Here is a 19,488-nt window from a genome sequence, read left to right on the forward strand (position 1 = left end):
GGTCGGTAGTAGTTCGTGAACAGTAGTCTGTAAGAAATTTTTCTGTTTCTAGTAAGGGTGCTGGAGATAAACGTTTCACCTGGGCTGACGTTATCCTCCTGATAGCCAGGGACCCGAACCTTGGATTAACCACTAAGGAGGCTGTCCTATCAGCAGGTGCAAAATACTGTGGCTACTGAATTGCCATTTGGTGAATGGATTCTGGACCAGGCAGTAGTATCTGGTGGGATCTATTGATGTCATACCAGTAGGTAATTGTCACGGCTTTACCTTATCATATGTCACAAAAAGTTCCTGCTCGTTTTTCTCCTACTTCCTTCTCTGTCATGCTCTAACCTGTCGACCTGTTCCACAAATCTCAAACCCCAACATGAAATATCTAAAAAAAAAAACTCGAATAAACCTAGAACCCTATCCTCCAACGTAGACCTCTACTACCATGTCTCTTTCTCCAACATCAGGGGTCTATGTTCCAACCTTCCAGAGGTTGACACACAATTACAGGAGACAAAACCGGACATATTCCTTCTAATCGAAACTGACATAGAGCAAACCACTTCCCTAGACAAGTTAATAATTAAAGGATACTCTAACTTAACATCTAAATCTGACCCCCAAGACCGCCATGGGCATGGAATATGCGCCTACATTTAAGTTGGTTTCCCGTGTGGCAGGGATATCTCCAGAGAAGACCCTAATTTACCTTCAATGTGCTTCAGAGTTGCACTTGCTTACACCACTGCATTAATATTTGCACTCTATTGCCCCCAGCACAGCGAAGTTACTACCTTTAAGAGTATATCTGAGAAAATAGACCACATCCTGTCTGCACTCCCTCGGCTAACATTCACATTTACGGTAACTTCAATGTGTATAACGTGGAATGGCTGACCCACTCAAATAAGACAGCTTATGAGGGGAGGATCTGTCATGATTTTGCCATTGCCTATGACCTCACTCATATTGTCCGCAAGCCCACCCGTGTGCCCGATACTACCGGTTAGTAGGCAAGCCTTCTAGACCTCTTTCTCCCAACCTTCCCTGAGCTATGTTCATGTTCCGTTCTATCTCCTCTATGATCCTCTGACCACTCTGTTTTATCAGTTAAGATAAAAATGAAGCAACATCAATATATCATTAATTTTACAGAATTGTAACATATATCTTGAAAAACATACGTTTGGTGAGATTTAAATTCTAGGTGGCTGAGCTATCACCGAATAGATAACAGAATTTTAAAATAAATTTCTTTTGGGGCATACCAGTCGCTGTGTCTCGCACAATCGGTTCGATATTAGTCGAGGCACTTCGCACTTGTCATGATGATGAACTCTAATTTCGGTGAAAATTCGGTGTTCTTGTAACTTTGTTACATCTGTCATAAACATAAGTCTTCTTGGAGTTGAAAACGATTTTTAATTTAGAAATCAAGCTACCATGCAATTTTTTTTTGGGGGGGGGGCGGGTGTCGTGACACGCGTATTCAAACAAAGCGAAAAAAAGTTCGTTTTTATTTGCATGTACTAATTTACTTACCTAGTTGTTTTTCTTTTACTTTTCGATACACTCACACCCTCACACCCTCTAATACCCTCCTTCCCCAACAAACACAGAACTACAGTAACAATTTATTATTGCAATTTGTTATTTTCAGTTTGCAGTTTGCCATTCGCGTGATATTTTTCTCAACATAAACGAATTTTAGAACTAGTATCTGCCCACAAATTCCAATAAAAAAACTGTTGACGCTATTCTTTAGAAGACGTTTAAAGTATTCATATTAATAAATTGCTGCCGAGCGCCAAATATGTTAGCAAAAGAGGAAGACAATGTATATTCAAATCTAGCCAGGAATGACTCAAGGAAATCAGCCGAGTATCCATAAGATCTGATGCGTAAACTTTGCCAAATGAATTTCTGGTTAGCAGCTTTGTTAAATATTTTTTTATGAATTAAGTTATTTACTTAATTGTTTTTTTTCTTTTACGTATAACCCTTTATCTTTCTCACACACCTTACACTCGTCAAAAAAATGTTAAAATTTATTATTGAAATTTGTTAATGTAAATTTTGTGTTTGTGATTCGAGAGCTATTTTCCTCAACATAAACGAATTCCTCCAATTTTGAACGAATGTCTGTTCATGCATTTTCTTTCAACAAAAACTGTCCATGCTATTCTTTAATAGACCTTTTTAAAATAGACATACTAAATTATCGGCTAACGTCAGATATGTTAGCAACTTGGGTATATCATTCCCATTCAAATAAAGTCAATAGACGAGGAAAACAGCAGAGTTGCCGCAATAATTACATGTTTAAACTTTGCCATATAAGTGTTTTTTTTCATTATTTCAGTAAGTAAGAGGAATCATATAACACTGCCTTCCCATAAATATGCTAATTGAACTTATATTAAGTAAAACACTTATTATTGTTAATATTTTGTTGTGGATGTGTTATTGGCAACTTTTTAAACTCTCATTTCTCTTAATTTGTCCCTTATTTAGAATGCATGATTGTTTTCTGAGAAAATGGAGAAGAAAAAGATGCATTCCTGGTCGGCAGACGTTTCGTATGGCTGTCGCCTGATATGTCGGAAATGTTCCGGTTTTGTTTCTATCTTTATAGCCATTCAACTTAAAAGGGTGCTGGAGGTAAATGTTTTATAATTAAGCTGACGTTAAAGTCTGTCGACATGTTTGCAAAAAATCATGAAAAGTCGCCAGAAAGAACGCAGGATTTAACCCAGAACATAAACTTTCAACATATACTTCCGCTACTTTGTCTCCTTCTCCAATATCATGGGTCTACATTCCAACCCCCTAAAGGTTGAACCAAAATTACAGGTACTAAACCCGATCTGCTATTCATAAGAGGATCTGGCGTTGGATTGACCAGTTCCCTAGATGAGTTCTTAAGTAAAGGATACTCAAACTTGACATCAGAATTGTGCACGAGGCCACCTTTTTTAAAACTTTCCCAGGGCTGTGTTAATCCTTTGTTCTGTGTTCATTAGGATCTTCTGATTACTCGGTTGTCTCAGTCAAAATAAAAACAAAATGTAATAAGTCCCGTGACATATCTCTCCATCGTGCAGTATATCGATATTCTATGACTGACTAGTATAGCTTCTGTACATTTATATCAGATCCACCTCGTAGTTAGATGCTTTAAAAGAACGTGTCGTTTATAGTATCAGGCCTTACAGAATGGTAAAATTAAGGTATAGACCGCAACATACGAGAAAAAAAAAATAGGAGCCAAAACCTAGCAGCAAACCGTGGTTCTTTTCTGAATGTGCTAAAGTAATCACTTTTTCTATTGCTTCCACCGTAATAAATGTACTGAGAATAAAGCTGCGTCAGGATTGTCAGCAACCGCTGTAAAAGAGAATAAAGAAGGACAGATATTTGTATGGTGTGCCCGTCAAGTTCAATGTAGCTGAGCAGAGGTTTGGGTCTCACTAGTTTGGGGAAAGAATTCCCAGGTTCCTGAAGTGAATAGTGTGCTCTACCCCAATTATCATCAATCCACCTGAGATAATCTCGTCAGTACTTAACAAAGCTAAACTCTTTGCCAAGAACTTTGCAGTTAAGTCTACCCTATGCAATCAAGGCCGTCAACACTCCGTATATGTTCTTTTATCTGAAAAGACACTATGCGGCATCCAAATTATTGTGCAGGATGTTGCCTAGCTAAACAAAAACTTCGGTTCCAGTAAAGCAACTGGGACTGATAAAAAAATATGACGAGGGTGACATAGATGGTAGAATCATCTTCATATATGTCTACAAATGGTCTAAGAATGTGAGTAAGGAGATTGTGGATGAACCCCGAGGGGGGAGAGGTGTATCAAGGATGCTACCTGAAGGACGCCAATCAAATACTATGAACTTCGTATTTCTGCCAACCAACCACAACATTTATAAACCTATCAGAGTTGAACTATTTAATTCCTTAGCTGGAGATCTTGTGTAGTAGACATTTATGCCATTCCCTTTTAAAAACATTTGATATTTCAAAAACAGTTTCGCTAGAAAATAACTCCGAGATGTAAGATTTATTAATCTTGTGAGATATTACTGTTAGCATATCAAATGTAGACCTAGCTAAAAGGAAACTATATAACATGTGCCGGAACAAGTTGTTTTTGCAGAGGTTGGACAACTTCTGTGTTTTCCACGGATTCTAGAACCTTACTTATGACGTACACCAGAGTTATTGATGCAATGAGAGGCACAAGACCGACCGCATGAATTTAAAAATACCGAGAAAGCTGATGAGGTTTTCCAGGTTGTTGGGAAGCATGTCTCTTAAAGATAGCGGTTAAACATATTTCGTTGTATAAAGACTTCTTGTTCTAGAAACTTTTTATGCCTGTAATTAAAATTCCATAGGGGATAGTTTTTACTGGAATCTAGTTTTTTAATGACCCTGGCTAGAATATGTAGTGTTAGGAATATTATAAGATTTTTCAAATACAGTTTCCTTAAAAATTTTGACTTTAATTTTTTTTCAATACAAAACTTACACGCTATGCATTGCTGCACCGTTAATTTTAATAAGCAGATTTCTTGTTGAATCTGAAAGCCATAAAAATAATTTATATGAATTAGATTGGGCTTTTTAGGTTGAAAGAATAATTATAATACGCAGATCCGTCGTTGTATTTGAAAGTCATAAAAAGAATTAATGTGAACTAGATTCAGCTTTTTAGTGTGAAAAATTAATTTAAGTACACATATCCGTCGTTGAATTTGAAAGTCATAAAAAATAAGTAATATTAATTAGATTCGGCTTTTTAGGTTTAAAAATTAATTTTAGTATGCAGATCCGTCGTTGTTTTTTAAAGGCATAAAAATAATTAATATGAATAAGATTCAGCTTTTTAGTTTGAAATATTAATTTTAATACGCCGATCCGTCGTTGTATTTGAAAGTCATAAAAAGAATTTATATGAATTAGATTCGACTTCTCAGGGTGAAAAATAAATTTTAATACGCAGATCCGTCGTTGTTTTTTTTAAGTCATAAAAAAGAATTAATATGAATATGATTCGACTTTGTAGGTCTATAAAGTAATTTTAATACGCAGATCTGTCCTTGTATTTGAAAGTCATGAAAAATAATTAATATGAATTAGTTTCGGCTTTTAAGGTTGAAAAATAAATGTATTTATAATTCTTTTCAAAATAAAATATTGCGTTTAGTTTTTAACGCCTCTTAGTCCGCTATGTAGTTTAGAAAATTTACAGGGCCGAAGATCTGCTTCAAAACACTCGCTTTTTACAGTCTTTGCAATGTATTCATTTTCTCTTCATTGTTTTTTCCCTTCTCTTTTACCGCTATGGTTTCATGTCGGTAAAAGGCTTTGCCATTTGCATATGTGCCATGAGGCTGCTGCTGCTGCTGCTTACACAAATAAGCAACTTGAATCATTTATGAATATATATATATATATGCGTGTGTATATATGTGTATATATGCATATAAATAAAATTATGTATATATATATGCGTGTGTGTATATATGTGTATATATGCATATAAATAAAACTATGTATATATATATATATATATATATATATATATATATATACATGATTGTATGTTAATATTGTCTAGAGGTAAAGTAACCAATGAAGTTTTTACAAGGTTAATACAAGAGTGCTCAATACCGAAGAAGGCAAGATATAATTTCATTTGTTTTTTTACATAAGCATTAATATGTAGCGACACATTTATGCATATATTTCTGTATGCTAGTTGTCAGTAACAAAACTCTCTTAAGCCGATATATCTGATATAAAGCTTAATTTGTAAGGTAAACCGTTTAGCTATTGAGCGTCACAAAGAAATAAATACAAGGAGGTCAAATTTCATGTGATTTAAAATAGAATGTAATAATTAAAACGAAAATAATTTTTAACATATGGGAATAAGACGGGAAAAGGGCGGGGATTAATATTTTTACTACTATAGAATAAGAAAAAAAATATATATATACTAAATTTTCGCTTACACACACACACACATATATATATATGCATATATATATGGGTACACATTTTTCCTGTAAATATCTACAAAAACACCCACATTCACACACACGCACACACACACACGCGCGCACACACACATATATACAGGCTGACTAAAAAAAAACGGGCCCCAAATATAATTAGGCCCTGTTTTTTAGTGTTTTCTCGGAATGAAATAGAACTTTGCTCAAAACTTGTTTATTATATTAAAAATATCACAGCAAAAGACTATGGTCTTTTGCCTATTTTCTTCTTTCTACAGCATATGTTCTAGATGGCCTCCATTTAGCTTTTGTTTTTGGGGGTCACCCTGTATATATATACATACATATTCGCACACACACGCATACACACACACATATATATATATCCCTATATAAATATATATATATATGAAATAAATTGAAGACGATAAGGCAGATCATTTACTTTTTTGTTATATTTTTATATTTTATAAAATTAGTTGAAATATCCGCTGAAGACGAGGCTCATTTTAGTTCAAATTCTCAAATTCACCGTTTTCCAGGGTGAATATCTCATTTTTAATTGTATGCCAAAAAACTATGAAGTAGTAAATATATTTAACATAATAATTAACAACCTTCAGTCTCGTTTGTGTTTATCCAGTTGAGAAACTCTTTACATGCATTGAAGTCGCTCGTTTCTTCCCAGGTACATGTTCCATTTTGCTTTATCATAAATGAATATAGATATTCGCATTGTTGATCATCAAAACTGAGGTCTATTTTCTTCTGCAAAAAGAAAAAAGAAACAACGACGGCACTTTCCAGACATATCACCTATCAGAAAACAAAGCTATTAAAAGATATTACCTCCCTCAGAATAGCAAACATTAGCAGCTGTAATAATTAATATATCAACCATTCACATAAAAAGTAAATACTACATTTTTAATCCAAGGAATTAGTATAAAAATATAATTCTAAATGTATATAGCATAGCATTTACTTACATATTAAAGATATTTATAATTTTCAAAAAATTGAATAAAAACAATATATGATTGCTATACAATGGCCCCTGTTTTTGTTCTACTTTTCTGCCATACACGTTGGAAAGACTTATGAACATAACCGAATAAAACCTATTCAAAAGTCATACTCCTACTGAAAATCACGTGATCGAAGAACTCGAGAAAATGGCCGATACGAGATAACTCGGCTCAATAATGCATAATGTACACTATCTCGTCAGGATGTGTGGGGAATCTATCAGCTTATCATAGGATTCGCTCAGGGAAGACCTCTTTTTGGATATGTGTCGGCTGTGCGGGGACCTCTGTGTATGTTGTCCCGTATTTTGTCTCCGTTCGCTCGGGCTAGGTTAAGTGCTATTTAATCTGTCCGATGGATTAAGAGCCGAAAGATCTTACTCTGAAATGATGCTGATGAAGTTGATCAGATACCTATAACGGTGAGGAACATAGGGAATAAAGTGTGATATGTTAAGTCTTATAATAGGACGAAAAAATGACATGTTTTATTGTTACTTTTTGACACTGCATTTCATTTTTCGTCCTTTATCTTCTAGTGGTTCCTGTTATTTGCAAATATGCGTTATTGCTTATTTTTCAATACACTATAACTATGAGTACTGTCGAAATTAGCTTGCCGACGAGTACGGTGGGGAGATAAAAGACGCTTGAAGTCTTGCAACGACATGTCGACGTTGATTACAGGCAGTCTTTCCTTGTAAAAGTAACAAATGAGTAACGATGGTCGAAGTTTACTTTTCTAAAAGACACTAAAAGACAACAACAACTACTACCCCTTTTATCTACTCCAACTCTAAGGTCAACGAGATTCACGCGTGACTGGAATGTTTATTTAACTTGTAAAGAATAGGCACTCAGTTTCTTTGCTTAACGGGCCACCGGCCGTTTTGGTCACAGCTACCAGCACTCCTTTCTTCCCTACCGACCTACCCTCGGCAAATCAACCAATTTAAAATTCTCACAGTACATAGTTATAAGTATATAACATGACTGCGGTGTCTAACAAAATAATCAGCTTATTCTGGGTCTAAACATTTAAATTTTACATGTACCGCGTACTCAGACATGCGGCACGCATTTTTATTAGTATATTGGCGAAAATTTGGCTGCCAAAACTTCAAAATTGAAAGGATTGACCTTTGCAGATTCTAACACATTTCTCCGCCAATTTTGGGTCTAAACACTTGAAATTTTAGATATAGGTAACCTCGACATGAAGATAACTGTTTACTTTGATTGTATACCAAAATATTAACTGTTAAAAGGCTCAACATTGGGATCCAAGTAAGAAACAAATTTCCTTTGCGGTCTCTACCAAATTACTCAGACAAATTTTCGTGTAAACATTTGAAATCTTACATAAAGTGGATTCACAAATAGGGCAAGTTATAAACAGTACATAAGGCTCGAGCAAAGCCCAACTGAACCGCTAGATTACAAAGATGAGTAGGTAGGTATAATTATATAATTATATCAGATCATTTAATGTGTATATATTACTAAAATAATTTACTTTGTGTATAGGTTCGATTACAATGCTGGAAAATGCATTCTAAGTAACGCAGTAGATGAGGATTGAACATCCCAGATCGATAAGTATCTACTATTTGGGACGATATTGATTCACTTTAAGGAAAACAATATTTTTTTAAAACGGTAAAACAGAAAACAAATATAATGTATGTAGACTGGAAAACTATTAACTATTGCAATTATCATTATGAATTATGGAAAATTCATTCAATGAAATTGGATAACGTGATACTTACAATGCAATCACAACCACGCATGTAGTTTGTAGTCAAACCCATTTTCTGCTCCGCTGTCAACCATCTATACGGATAAAATTTTCGAGCATCAACTTTTCCATTTTTTATTTTACCTGAAAAAATATGTATTAAATTGAAAATCATTAAAGACTCGTACTTTCCATGAAGTGCTAACTCGATTTCCTTGTTAAACGGAGTTTGTATTTTTTATTCAATATCATGTCGATGCTAAATATCTTGCTAAATTTTAGAAAAGGAATTTCAATGCCTTGTAATTTATTTATGTGTGCGTTAATTACTTTAATGTTTTATCTAATATCATGTAAATTCAAGATATTGTTTATCAGTCATATTGGCGCGAGAACAACATTATTTTCTCAACAGAAAATGTTATCTTCCATCATCACTTATTTTATAGATTACAAAACCATTTAAATAACTTGAAGTAAACATCATGAGAGGAATTTTGAATATGAGTTGATCAAAATGTCTCTAAGAGAAACAATCCTGTACTAAAATAGTTTATGAAGAAGGAATTACCACTAAGAAAGGTGCTTTTTTATTTTTATAAACAAAGCTAGGAGAGATATTAACTACAGATATGTATGAGTTACATAACCTTTAATTTCAAATATGTAAGAACAACTTTAAATAATTAGTAAATAAAGTTACTTTTAACTGAAAAAATATTCATTTTTTTTTAAATAAGTTATGTTTAAACATATATTAATGTTAAATAATCGGATTAATTAATCAATATTTAAAAAGTGAACAATAATATGTATAATGGCTATTGTTTTCTAAAAACACGAAAATAACGAATCTGCTAAGATAATCTTGCGTGGATAGATGGACAAACGGCCATCATTTTACAAGTTCTTTTTGGTTTAGTTTTATATGTTAACGCAATTTAAAAATAACTAATTACGAATCTAAATACATCAGAGTGTCTATCGTTTATTTTTAAATTAGTAAAGATTATCTTATCGTATTTAAGCAGTCAAATAGAATATCATTTTTCAGTGTTAAATAGAGAATTCATATTACGCAATATATTAGTTAATTCATAAAGAAACATTTATTCATAAAAAGATGAGATGCTACTATTTAGGACTTAAATGTTAACAATCTCATCAAAACTGACGATAAAAAGAAACAAACCTAAACCTTATTCATTTAAGAATGTATGATGAGTTGCGCATAATTAGCGGAAAGTGATCGACCGTTTCTAGACCTAAAAAAGTTTCAAGGACACATACGTATTTTAAATTCTTAATTGTTTGTAATTTTTGCATTATCCACAGTCTATTGTCTACAGAATAATGAATATATACATGAAAATGAAAACAAATAATAACGATATGTATATCTGTATGTAGTTTTCCATGGTGCTGAATTCAAATATATATGTCTTAAAACATTAAATTGCACCATTTGTCCATTTTCATTTAGCGTTCCCAGGAGCTCCAAATGGGTCACAACTGACCCCAAATTGTAAAAAATGACTGTTTTTACCCCATACTGTTTCCCCATCTTTCTGAAACTTGACGAAAATGTGAAGGCAAAGTTCTCCCTTCACATTTCTCACATTTATCATTTCTTCACTATTTTTGTGGCGTCAGCTCATATGCAGCAGCAGAAAGGGACCACACACGTACGGCTTGTTTAAAAAGAAAATACAACTTTCTTATATATGGGTCGTGGAATTGCATTCACTAGCAACAGATCCATGTAATTTGTATATCCTTTTAAAAATTCATTTTAATTAAATCCCTATTAATTTTTTGAGTTTTCTTATGGAATGATCATTTTTAGTCAACTATTACGTGTAATTATATTCATGCAGATATACTACATGATTTATACTTGCGTAATATTTGCGTAAAAAAATTAAAGTAAACACAAAATCTTTCCATATATATTCATTTATACGTATATATTTTTGTTTTAAAACATTTTCTACAAACTCCTGTCAATTGGTACAAAAGTGTGAAAATTAAAAAAAAAGAAGAAAAAAGAATTTTTTTTCTCAAAGCTTTACTTGACACCCTAAATTTTAACAATTAATCTTATCGTATTCTGTCAGCTTAAGCTAACAGTCAGCTCTATTCCCCAAGCTGCCACTAACATTGGTACATTACACACGCCTTGGCGGGGACCTTAGCTTTCAGCCTTTATCCTTCGCATGCAGACTGATTGGAAGTCATTATTACTAAACATCTATACATTTCTACCTCTATGGCATGTATTTGCTTATTCTTATCCAGGTAGATACTTACTAGCTACAGACTGTACTTAGATTTACGGATATCTAAATTACATAGTAATTGCTGTCTCTTCCTTAGCTTTACAATATTAAATAGAAACTGAACCAATACTCTGTAATGCAAAATACAACTCCCTGATTTTAAACGAAAGCTGAAGATATCCTCACTAGAAGAGGAAACATACTTAATACCTACAAGCTCGATATATTCACAACTACTGGCAATTTGCCCATATATTTATTTACTTAATTATACATACTGAATACGCCATAGCTTATAATTTACTTCCAATTATACGTGTACTTTATTGTACTTCACATAAAAAATGACGTCACTTGTATCTACATTGAAGGTACATCTAAACCGTCCTGTCATCGAAAATATCTAGAACTTGGGCAGCATTTTTTTTGTTAATTTGTAAAATCAGCATTCTGTAACGCTTTATGCTATTCCTAAGACATAGATTAGGACCCAGTCGCGTGGCAAACCCTCTCGGTGCTGATGGACCCATAGATCTTCCCAGGTCATCCGTCATGGAGAATGAAAACGCTGAAACTAAACCTAAGGGGAGAGAGGCCTCTTCAGTGGTGGATGACAACCTTCCTAGAGCTGGTGACTGAAACAAATTACCGGTCTGCAAACCTAAACTGCTTAAGGAGTAGAAAGACACTGTCTATCGCCCGGCTTCCATACTCCTTCTTTGCCTATTAGTCAGGTGTAGAGGTCGAATCACAGGACTTCCACAGAAACTCTCAGTGACCGATCTTGTTTTCTGACTGGGGCAATGAACGCCGTTTTCCCCACTTCTGGCACATCCCATCCCTTTAAACTGGGCACTTGGGAGTGCTTGAATGCCGTAATGCCAGTGCAAGTAGATTGGGTTGACCATCGTCTGAAAGGTTGAGGGTACCAAATTGACAGTTCCTGACTGCTGTTGCCGACTGGTAGTACAGTACTCCTAACTCTTTGGTAGCGATTAGAGCGACTGGTCCATCAACAATTGAATATTATTGGGATATTTGTAGTGCCATGTCGCGCATGGAAAGGGACCCTGCACTCATCCCCGGTGGGCTTTCCTGAGACAACAATCTTAGTAGATGGAAGGTCAACTGAGGATCTACTTGTGTTGCACGTCTGGTATTCTGCATAATCACTTGTTCAGCGCCCTTAACTGAAACCCTTAAAAATAATGACAGTACAATAAAAAATTATACTAAAACCATGACAAAACTCAAACAAAACCAAATGGCCTCCTCCCTTGAGGCTAGAATTTACGAACATCCGTGAGCTTAGAACTAATTTAAATGATGTTGAAGCATTTCTCCTATCAAACATCCCGGATATCTTAGCACTAAGTGAGACTAACCTACACTCCTCTATGCCATTATTTACTTTCATTTACTCTACCGCTCTCCCTCGACGCAGGACTGCACCCTAATAAACAAAATTTCTGACAGTATAGTATCACTTTTACTCGACATTAGCGCACAAGTGCATGTATTTGGTGACTTCAATATTCACCACAGAAAATGGCTTGGATTTTCTACTTACACAGACTCAGCTGTTATCACAACACATAGCTTCTCTATATATCATTCCCTATCACAAATGGTTACGTTTCCAACCCGGTTTCCCAGACCAGCCAGAACAACACGCTTCACTTCTAGATCTGTTTCTGACCACAGTTCCCGATGATTGTTTAACAAATGCCCACAGCTCACTCGGGAACGCCGATAATGCAGTGATAATGGTTGAAATCGCCATAAACTCTAGAACCAAAACCGAAGAGCCACTGCTCAACACAACGAGATATTATAAAAAAGGCTGACTGGGAAGCCATCAGGGATCTCCTCAGAGGCGCTCTATGGCGAAATATCTTTTCACTTTCTGCTGAATAGTGCGCCAAGGAAACCGTTGAATGGTTCTAAACAGTAATTGAAGCACATGTTCCCGCGCGGAAATTTTATAGCAAGCCCCACTGTCCCCAATGGTTTACCTATACTTGTGCCGCTGCCATTGCGCAAAGGCAACATGCATACAACAGATTTAACCGACATAAGTCCAGTTCAAACAGAAAGAAGTATATAGAAGCCAGAAGTAACTGTAAGAAAGAAATAGCGACAACTAAGAGAGAATTTACTGAAACAACCCAAAAACGTATCGAAGCACATAAATTAGGAACCCGTGACTTCTGGAAAATCTACAACAGTGTAGTAAATGATAGGCAAACAATCATGAGGTTGTTTGCTCAGCAACCGAGAAGGCTAACATGCTTGCCAGTCGGTTTCCATCCAACTCCACACTGGACCCTGCTAACATCCCCCTCCCTGACTTTCCTTTGCGGACAGACGCCACACTAGACGATCTGAAAATCACCTCTTCTCAGGTCCATGCTATCATAACAAATCTTGATACTTCAAAAGCATGTGGACTTGATCTCAACTCGACTGTGCTATTAAGAAATTCTCCGTAGCTCCAGTTCTCTTCAAACTTTACAACAAATGCCTTAATGAATCTTGCTTTCCTGCCTGCTGAAAAACTGTTTCTGTGGTACCAGTTTTCAAGAATTCTTGCGAAAGAACTGACCCAGTAAATTACCGCCCTGTTAGCCTCCTCCCATTTTTGCCAAAATATTTGAGTCCATACTTAATCACGCTCTAGTCCATCACCTTACATATACTAAACTTCTGACTGACCAACAATATGGATTTAGGCAAGCCCGTTCAATAGCAGACATCCTAACTGTAATCTTTGAGCGTATATATCATTCACTTGACAAAGCAGGCGAGGGTAGAGCGGTAGCTCTAGATATATCTCAGGTTTTAGGCAGGGTATGGCATGAAGGTCTTCTCAGGAAAATCAGATCATACTGTATCACTGGAAGAATATTTAACATAATTAAATCCTTCATAGATAAGAGAAAAATCCAGGTTGTCCTCGACAGTCGTACATCTAAAAATATGATATAAATGCGGGAGTGTTTCAGGGGTCTATCTTTGGACATTAATTATTTCTGATATTCATAAATCACCTACCTGACAAAATTTTTTGTGAGATGGCTATATATGCTGATGACACTACGCTCTATAAAAAACATGACAGGAAAACAAATGAACACATATCTAAAGAATAGCAGAAACACTAGAGGATGACCTCCGAACTGTAGTGGAATGGGTACAAAAATGGATGGTCACATTCAATGCTGCCAAGACTAAACTTGTTTCCTTCAATAATTACAAGAAACATTCTCTACCACCAATAGCAATGGCCAAAGACTACTTATCTGAAAGTACATCATTTAAACTCCTCGGCCTAACGTTCACAGGAACATGAGTTGGAATAATTACATTGAGAGTATTGCCAGGACCGCTGCGAAGAAGGTAGGTTCGCTCTACCGTGTTAGAAAGCTACTAACGCGCGAAAGTATCCTGTATCTCTATAAGGCCACTATTGGCCCATGTATGGAGTACTGTTGCCATATTCGGGCTTGTGCATCTGCTACTAGTCTCTCGCTCCTGGACAACGTCCAAAAGAGAGTCGCCAAGCTGATAGGTCCGTAACTGTCATCTAAGCTTCAGCCTCTGTCCCAGCGACGAAATGTTGCACCCCTCTGCCTGTTCTGCAAGTACTTTAACGGTGAATTCTCTGACGAACTGCAAAGACGTGTACTCCCTCGACGTAAATACCCCCGACAGACCCGACAAACAACTAAATCCCACCCTTTCACAGTAGAGATCCCTAGATGTAAGAGAGCCTTCTACTCCAGAAGTTTCTTGCCCAGAACCGCTAGACTTTGGAATTTCCTTCCAGGACCCTGCTTCCCCAACTGTACTGACATGCAGAGGTTCAAGTGTAACGTGACCGACATCTTACTGCATAGCACTCCTGTAGCCTATGTCTCTGATAGTAGCCCCCTACATCAAAGTGGCGATGTGCCTTGTTTGGGGTGAAAATTATTTTTTTTTTAAATATACATTTAAACATTAAAAAACAATAATGTACATATAAATCCATTAAATATACAGTTACACTCACCTATTAAAGTAATAAACAACTTTATATCTATGTCTGAGTTTTAATTGTTCGTGATATTTCTACCTGGACAGATTTAATATTTTGGAAGATAATAAAATAATAATTTTTTTTCTATTTACCAAAAACGAACAAATTACTCTCTGACAGAATTCCGTGACTCAAGTTTTTAATATCCAAATTTGTTTCCACCTTGATTATTCTTCCTTGAGCAATCATCTTCAATCCAAGTTTTCCCTAAAAAAAAAATTAAACGGACAATTATATTTTGCCGACATTCGATCACACGTAAGAAACAATTTTTCTCACATATGACGCTAAATATAGTTACTCATTTAATAGGTCCCATACTATGTACTAATTTTTAGCTTAATCCCTGATATTGTTTTCCAACTGTTCAAAGTTATGTGCTCTGATGAACTTATTGTTCTCCAACGTTCCCAACGTACAGACCTAATACAAATAGAACTACAAGAATACTTCTCCAATGAGGAGTTCTGGCACCTAAGTGCAAGACACTTTTCTAATAAAAAATCACTTTTTCTTAGAAACGCTCCTCTAGATTACCTTGCGGCTTTAAATATTACATATGTACAAAATATGTGCAATGAAATATTTCATATGTGCAAAATATGTGCAATGAAATATTCCATATGTACAAAATATGTGCAATGAAATATGTCATATGTACAAAATATGTGCAATGGAATATTTCATATGAACAAAATATGTGCAATAAAATATTTCATAAGTGCAAAATATGTGCAATGAAATATTTCATATGTGTAAAATATGTGCAATGAAATATTTCATATGAACAAAATATGTGCAATGAAATATTTCATATGTGCAAAATATGTGCAATGAAATATTTCATATGAACAAAATATGTGCAATGAAATATTTCATATGAACAAAATATGTGCAATAAAATATTTCATATGTGCAAAATATGTGCAATGAAATATTTCATATGTACAAAATATGTGCAATGAAATATTTCATATGTGCAAAATATGTGCAATGAAATATTTCATATGAACAAAATATGTGCAATAAAATATTTCATATGTGCAAAATATGTGCAATGAAATATTTCATATGAACAAAATATGTGCAATAAAATATTACATATGTACAAAATATATGCAATGAAATATTTCATATGTACAAAATATGTGCAATGAAATATTTCATATGTGCAAAATATGTGCAATGAAATATTTCATATGTGCAAAATATGTGCAATGAAATATTTCATATGTGCAAAATATGTGCAATGAAATATTTCATATGTGCAAAATATGTGCAATGAAATATTTCATATGAACAAATCATGTGCAATTAAATATTTCATATGTGCAAAATATGTGCAATGAAATATGATATGAACTTACCATCTTAATAAGAAATCACACCGCAACGTGGCTTATTTTCACAATTCACATCGATATGTATTTAACTGTTCGTATGACACTTACTCACCTTGTATATCGTATGAATTGTAAAGTTGTATGGAGCTTTGTCACCCAAGGTTTCTGGGCGTTCTACAAGACACACTGGAATAAAGTAAAATATAAATTAGTCTAGTTTCTGATGCGTTTATCAGGTAGATATAATTTTGTCGACTCTTTCAATTTTCATTAGCATTTTGATTGATTTTAAATTAAATACATTAACAAATATTAACCGTATGCGCTATCATTTGTAAAGAGTACGTCGAATTATTTACTATATAAGATCATTTTTTATTGATGATGATTTTAATAATTTGTAATTGTCTTCCTTCAAATTGTTTGTTATTGTTATTATAAAGTAAAAAACAATAGAATAGTAAAATAAGATATCATAATAACATCTCATTTATCAGATTAAAACGGGACAAACTAGGTAAAATACAAATACGATTTACACATAATTGTTGTACACAAGTAGAAATAACATTTAAATTAAAGCATGAAAACACTGAAAATAATATCAGCAATAGAGATTTACAGACCAACAAACAGACTAAATATATATTTGAAAAGATTATCTGAACTGTATCATAGCGGACTAATGAAAAGATTATTAAAAATAGAAGCCTGACAGACCAATAAAAATGCGATTTACAATAAAGCCCAACATAAACGAATAGATCACTTTATCAAGGTGTTTGCAAGAATTCGAAATCAGATGTGCCTGACAATAAAATTTTATTTAAGTTAACTATTACAAACTGACGTGTGAACAGCAAACCAGGATAGATATATGAAGGAGTCGTGTGTATTTTACTTACCAACATCGCTGTTGCAGTATTTTGCCTGCAGATGAGAGTTTCGACAGTCTGTTGATACAAATACCATTACGAACATTTCGAGAATCAAGCAGCACAAAAACATATAAGTAAGCATTGTGTCGTTACTTTATCAGCCTTTTTTTTCAAGTTTTAAGCTTATTATTATTATTATTATTATTATTATTATTATTATTATTATTATTATTATTATTATTATTATTATTATTATTATTATAACAGAGATTAATAACGCCGTTTAAAAAATCTTATTTCTTTAAAACAGAAACAGTGAACTTCTCTTTCTACTTTGTTAAACTCCAGGAATAATTTAATTGGCATAGGCAGTGATTTTTTATATGGAAATTTAGACAAAAGTGGCGAATCATCAAATTTGCACAAACCCGGCTGGGTAGGGTTATGAAAAATCGTTTTATTATTGATTATACATTAAATAAATTTGAATCTGAGATGAATTTTTTATTTTAATAATTTATTTATATTCATGGATTGCACGATTCTTTCATTGGCGTTTGCATTTCGATAAATGATTAATGATGCGATTTGTGTGGACTTTTTTATTTCACACATCAAGATGAAGTGTCGTGAAAATATATCAATAAACGTTGTTTGTCCATATGTTTTCTTTTAAATAAATAGACTATTAACATTCTGTAGTATGGGAAAATAGTAGAAATGTCGTTCGTCGGAATTACATCAAATAAAAAGCGAATAGTGTTGAATGTTTGAATCCAATAATATATTTATATTTATGTATTTCATAATTTTTATTTATTACTTATTTATAGTTATAGATTTAACGAGTCCTACTTGACGTTTTAATAAGAAAGCTATTGATCTTTAAATACGAGCAGGTGTATAATATTAATTATTTTAGTAGAACATAACTGTTATTAAAGTTTAATGTTAATTTATTCTTGTCGTCACGCAAATGTAATCAAATTCTTACCGTTAAACCTATAATTTCCAACCGTTTTTACTCTTCGTAGCACGTTGATCAGCAGAGAGAAAATATAAGTCGATAGGTTGATATATGATGTGTTCTCTTGTGGCTTTTATATTTGTTAATTGTAAAGTCACAATCATATTAACCTAGACCAAAACAGCAAACCATAAAGATGATCAGGACACAAGAAATGCCTTATAGAAATCTTCACAGACAAGTCATGAATTCAATGGATTTTTATGAATTTCGCTTCAAACAAGGCATAAAGCCATTTAAAAATTTTAATGGAAATGGCTTTAGACAAGGCGTGACCCACTTTAAAGTTTATTAAAATCGTTCCAGACAAAGGATGAAGCCACTTGAATTAACTCCAGAAATGACATGGAATCACTTGAACTTGTATAAAAGCCTCTTCTAACAAGGCAGGAAGCCACTTGATATTTTGCATGGAAATAAGAGCATACTTTTTATATTTTTATTTTTGGAAGGTTTGATATGATACGCCATCTGTCAGTAGACAGATTAGATCAGAGAGCTTGATACTTGGAAATAAAACTGTTCCATATTATCGGGTTTTAAACCGACGGTACCTATGGAATATCTTATGTTTACCGTTGATCATCATTGAATTCCGATAAACGCTTAGTAAAGTTTGAGTGTTTATTTGTCACATTCTAAAAATCATGTACATTGATATATTAATGATGAATGGATGTTTTTCACATTACAAGAAACTAGGTATATTGTAGAAGTAATTTTGAGTGTTTATTTGTCACATTCTAAAAATCACATACATTGTTATAGAATTCTGAGTATTTATTTGCACAGTCCAAAAAGCACATACATTGGTCAAGTAATTCTGAGTGTTTATGTTTTATTTAACTATTGTGCACTTTCATTTAACAATTTAATAAACAACAAATGATTCTACAAATACGGTCCGTTTTGAAATAATAGCGCTATTTGAAAAGAAATGTTGGAGTGTACTCACTAAAATTCATTCTGTACTTTGATCCAAGAATTAAACACACAAAAATCTTACTCATTTTTTTGCTCCAGATAGCAAATATTGCATGGACATCGAAATTCTTCTATCCGAAGAATAACAGATATGTTCAAAATG

General features: G+C 33.9%; 1 protein-coding gene across 1 annotated transcript in view; it reads right to left on the reverse strand.

Moving 5' to 3' along the window:
* The window catches only part of LOC145256533 (uncharacterized), a 54,117-nt gene extending 36,291 nt beyond the window's left edge, over nucleotides 1-17,826 (reverse strand). Inside the window, exons 1-5 of the mRNA XM_080115559.1 lie at nucleotides 17,402-17,826; nucleotides 16,609-16,682; nucleotides 15,246-15,360; nucleotides 8,825-8,937; nucleotides 6,642-6,792 (exon numbers count right to left, since the gene is read on the reverse strand). Coding sequence (XP_079971685.1) covers nucleotides 6,642-6,792; nucleotides 8,825-8,937; nucleotides 15,246-15,360; nucleotides 16,609-16,682; nucleotides 17,402-17,516 — 568 coding nt within the window. The 5' untranslated portion in view covers nucleotides 17,517-17,826. The remainder of the gene's footprint in view (nucleotides 1-6,641; nucleotides 6,793-8,824; nucleotides 8,938-15,245; nucleotides 15,361-16,608; nucleotides 16,683-17,401) is intronic.
* Between the last annotated feature and the right edge of the window lie 1,662 nt (nucleotides 17,827-19,488).

Source organism: Euprymna scolopes, chromosome 32 (assembly GCF_053919585.1).
Source record: "Euprymna scolopes isolate OS-2025 chromosome 32, ASM5391958v1, whole genome shotgun sequence".
NCBI classification, from domain to species: domain Eukaryota; kingdom Metazoa; phylum Mollusca; class Cephalopoda; order Sepiida; family Sepiolidae; genus Euprymna; species Euprymna scolopes.